This window comes from Chiloscyllium plagiosum, unplaced genomic scaffold, assembly GCF_004010195.1.
Source record: "Chiloscyllium plagiosum isolate BGI_BamShark_2017 unplaced genomic scaffold, ASM401019v2 scaf_4981, whole genome shotgun sequence".
NCBI classification, from domain to species: Eukaryota; Metazoa; Chordata; class Chondrichthyes; order Orectolobiformes; family Hemiscylliidae; genus Chiloscyllium; species Chiloscyllium plagiosum.
The window spans coordinates 11116-15653 of record NW_025208957.1 but is presented as its reverse complement, the minus strand read 5'-3'; the positions used below and the strand labels follow the sequence as shown (position 1 = coordinate 15653).

At 47.4% G+C, this 4538-nt stretch overlaps 1 protein-coding gene across 1 annotated transcript in view; it reads left to right on the top strand.

Moving 5' to 3' along the window:
• Positions 1–240: 240 nt before the first annotated feature.
• Positions 241–4538, top strand: part of LOC122546746 (protocadherin-16-like) — a gene marked incomplete at both ends in the record, with an annotated part of 15409 nt that continues 11111 nt past the window's right edge. Inside the window, 2 exons of the mRNA XM_043685386.1 lie at positions 241–371; positions 1120–1271. Coding sequence (XP_043541321.1) covers positions 241–371; positions 1120–1271 — 283 coding nt within the window. The remainder of the gene's footprint in view (positions 372–1119; positions 1272–4538) is intronic.

The following is a 4538-nucleotide window of genomic DNA, read 5'->3' as shown; positions in this document are numbered from 1 at the left end:
TCACTGTCCACACCCACACTGACCACACCCTCACTGTCCGCACCCTCACTGTCCGCACCCTCACTGTCCACACCCTCACTGTCCGCACCCACACTGGCCATACCCTCACTGTCCGCACCCACACTGGCCATACCCACACTGACCGCTCTCCACATTCCTGGCGATATGTCGTTACGGGGGTTTGATGTTTACTGAATGTTTTTGATGGTTTATGAATGTTTTCTCTCCTTGTAATTTCAGGTTGATTGTGTCAGCTACAGACCGAGGGTCACCACGGCTCATGGGCAGTGCTACACTCACCGTCATTGTCCTCGACCTGAATGACAACAGTCCCACCATCCCACTGCCAAAGCTGGTGCGCGTTCCAGAGAGTGAGTGACCACCCCTCTCTGTACCTCAACACACTCACACTCACACACCTTCACACCTACGCCTTCACATTCACACACTCACACATCTGTACATACACACTCACACACTCAAACCTTCACACTCATGCTCACTCACATATTCACACTCCACACTGACATACTCACTCACACCTTCACACTCACACACACTCACAGCTTCAGGCTAATGCAATCTCACTCATACCTTCGTACTTACACAATCTCTCCCTAAACCTTTGCACCTCCACTATTATTCATTATTTATATAAATGACTTGGATGAGAATTTAGGAGGTATGGTTAGAAAGTTTGCAGATGACACCAAGGTTGGTGGCATAGTCGACAGTGAAGAAGGTTACCTGGAAATACGGCAAGATCTTGATCAACTGGACCAGTGGGCTGAGGAATGGCAGATAGAGTTTAATTTAGATACATGCAAGGTGTCGCATTTTGGTCGGTTAAATCAGGATAGGACTTAAACAGGAGAAAGTGAGGTCTGCAGATGCTGGAGATCAGAGCTCGAAATGTGTTGCTGGAAAAGCGCAGCAGGTCAGGCAGCATCCAAGGAGCAGGAGAATCGACGTTTCGGGCATAAGCCCTTCTTCAGGAATGGGGAAAGTTTGTCCAGCAGGCTAAGATAAAAGGTAGGGAAGAGGGACTTGGGGGAGGGGCGTCGGAAATGTGATAGGTGGAAAGAGGTCAAGGTGAGGGCCTCCGCGATCGCCGCCCAGACAACCGCCTCCGCGATCACCATGAAGACAATCGCCGGCAGATTCGCGACCTCTGCGGCTATGGGGAACAACTCTGTCTCGCCGCAGCTCGGTCGCCGCAGCCACCTCCGCCCCCACTGACGTCACCAACCCACACGCCCACAACGCCGCATGTTAGGACTTAGACAGTCAATGAAAGGACCATGGGAAGTGTTATAGAAAAAAAGGAGATCTAGGGTACAGGTTCATAGCTACTTGAAAGTGGAGTCACAGGTAGACAGGGTGGTGAAGAAGGCTTTTGGCATGCTTGCTTTCATCAGTCAGAACATTGAGTACAGGAGTTGGGGCGTTTTGTTACAGCTGTACAAGATGTTGGTAAGGTCACCTTTGGGGTACTGCATGCAATTCTAGTCACCCTACTATCAATAGGATAATATTAAACTAGAAAGAAGCAGAAAAGATTGACGAGGATGCTACCTGAATTGGAAGGTTGGAGTTATAAGGAGAGGTTGGACAGGCTGGGGCTTTTTTCCATGAAGTGTACAAGACTGAGGGGTGACCTTACAGAGGTTTACAAAATCATGAGAAGCATAGATAAGGCGGATAGTGAATAGCTTTCCCCAGGGTAGGGGAGTCTAAAACTAGAGGGCATAGGTTTAAGATGAGAGGGGAGAGATCCAAGAGGGCATTTTTTTCACACAGAGGGTGTTGAGTGCCTGGAACGGGTTGCCTGAGGTGGTGAGTACAATGTTGTTATTTAAGAAACATTCAGACAGGTACGTGGATGGATAGGCATGGAGAAATAGGGACCCAACAGGAGCAAATAGGACGAGTTTATTGTGGAAACTGGGCACATGGGCAGGTTGGGCCAAAGGGCCTGTTTCCATGCTGTAGACCTCAATGACTCTATGATTCATACATCCTCACTCACACTGACACTTTCACACCTACACACTCTCAATCACATTTATGCACCCTCACTGACACCTTCACATTTACTCATTCTCACGCTAACGTACACCTACAACCTTCACATTGACACTCACATTTTCACCCTGAGATTCAGTTGAAACAAACCTTGCTGACCAGATTATTCTTGAAAGAATGAAAGGATAAAGTATAGAATGTCCCATGGGTTTCTCATTCTGATGTTCTGGCACCGTTGTCTCTGGAGTCTTGTCAGACACAGCATGCTCAGGAGATACAATATCAGTAAGTGTAGAATTAGATTCCCTACAGTGTGGAAACAGACCCTTCGGCCCAACAACTCCACACTGACCCTTCAAAGGGTCACCCATCTAGCCGCATTCCCCTACCCTATTATTATACATTTACCCCTGACTAATGCACCTAATCTACACATCCCTGTGGGGCAATTTAGCATGGCCAATTGACCTAACCTACACATATTTGGACTGTGGGAGGAAGAATGTACAAACTCCTCACTGACGGTCACCCAAGGCTGGAATCAAACCCGGGTCCCTGGCGCTGTGAGGCGGCAGTGCTAACCACTGAGCCACCATGCCGTTGTTACCAACGTTTCGTGAATTGGTCACACCGCAGGTTAGAATTGCTAAGGGAGAAAAGGATTGGGTGACCAAAAGGTAGAGAAAGAGCAGGAAGGCAGTGTAGGTGTTCCCTTCTGGTCATCTCCCTCCAAAACAGGTATACCATTTTGGATACTGTTGGGGGAGATGGCTCACCAGGGGAAGGCAGGAGTAATCAGGTTTATGGCACCGTGGCTGCTCTGCTGTACAGAAGGGCTGGAAAAAGAGTGGAAGGGCTATAGTCATAGGGATTCAATTGTAAGGGGAGTAGATAGGCAGTACTGTGATCGAAAACGAGACTCCCAGATGGTATGTTGCCTCCCAGGTGCACGGGGAGGGATGTCTCAGGTCAACTGCAGAAAATTCTCAAGGGGGAGGGTTAACAGCCAATTGTTGTGGTGCATAGAGGCACCAATGATGTAGGTATAAAATGGGATGAGGTCCTCCACAAAGAATTTAGGGAGTTAGGAACCAAGTTAAAATGCAGGACCTCAGAAGTTGTAATCTCAAGATTGCTACCAGTGCTACATGCTAGTCAGAGTAGGAATGATAGAATAAGCAGGATGAATACTAGCTTGAGATATGGTGCAGGAGGGAGGGATTCTGATTTTTGGAACATCGGGACTGGTTCTGGGGGAGGTGGGACTATTACAAATTAGCTTGTCTACATCTGGGACAGACTGGAACCAATGTCCTTGGGGATGCTTTTGCTAACGGTGTTGGGGAGGATTTTAACTAATGTGGAGGATGAATACTAGCTTGAGAGATGGTGCAGGAGGGAGGGATTCTGATTTTTGGAACATCGGGACTGGTTCTGGGGGAGGTGGGACTATTACAAATTAGCTTATCTACACCTGGGACAGACTGGAACCAATGTCCTTGGGGGTGCTTTTGCTAACAGTGTTGGGGAGGATTTTAACTAATGTGGCAGGGGATGGGAACCAAATGAGGATGTTAGTGGACAGGAAGGAGGTAGTAACTAAAATAGTACAGCACAATTCAGGCCTTTCAGCCCTTGATGTGGTGCTAACATTTTATCCTACTCTAAGGTCAACTACATACCCTTCATTTTACTATCATCCTTGTGCCTATCCAAGAGTTGCATAAATGTCCCTAATATATCTGACTCTACTCCCACTGCTGGCAGTGCATTCCACACATGCACCACTCTCAGTGTAAAGAACCTGCCTCTGACATCTCCCCTAAATCTTCTTCCAATCACCTTAAAATTATTCCCCCTTGTGATAGATATTTCCACCCTGGGAAAAACTCTCTGGCTATCCCCTCTATCAATGCCTCTCATCATCTTGTACACCTCTCATCCTTATTTGCTCCAATGAGAACATAGAACATTACAGCGCAGTACAGGCCCTTCGGCCCTCGATGTTGCGCCGACCTATCATACCAATCTGAAGCCCATCTAACCTACACTATTCCATGTACGTCCATATGCCTGTCCAATGACGAATTAAATGTACTTAAAGTTGGCGAATCTACTACCATCGCACGCAAAGCATTCTATACCCGTACTACTCTCTGAGTAAAGAAACTACCTCTGACATCTGTCCTATATCTATCACCCCTCAATTTAAAGCTATGCCCCCTCGTGCTCGGTGTCACCATATTTGGAGAAAGGCTCTCCCTGTCCACCCTATCGAACCCTCTGATTATCTTATATGTCTCTATTAAGTCACCTCTCAACCTTCTTCTCTCCAACGAAAATATCCTCAAGTCCCTCAGCCTTTCCTCATAAGACCTTCCCTCCATTCCAGGCAACATCCTAGTAAATCTCCTCTGAACCCTTTCCAAAGCTTCCACATCCTTCCTATAATGCGGTGACCAGAACTGTACACAATACACCAAGTGCAGCCGCACCAGAGTTTTGTACAGCTG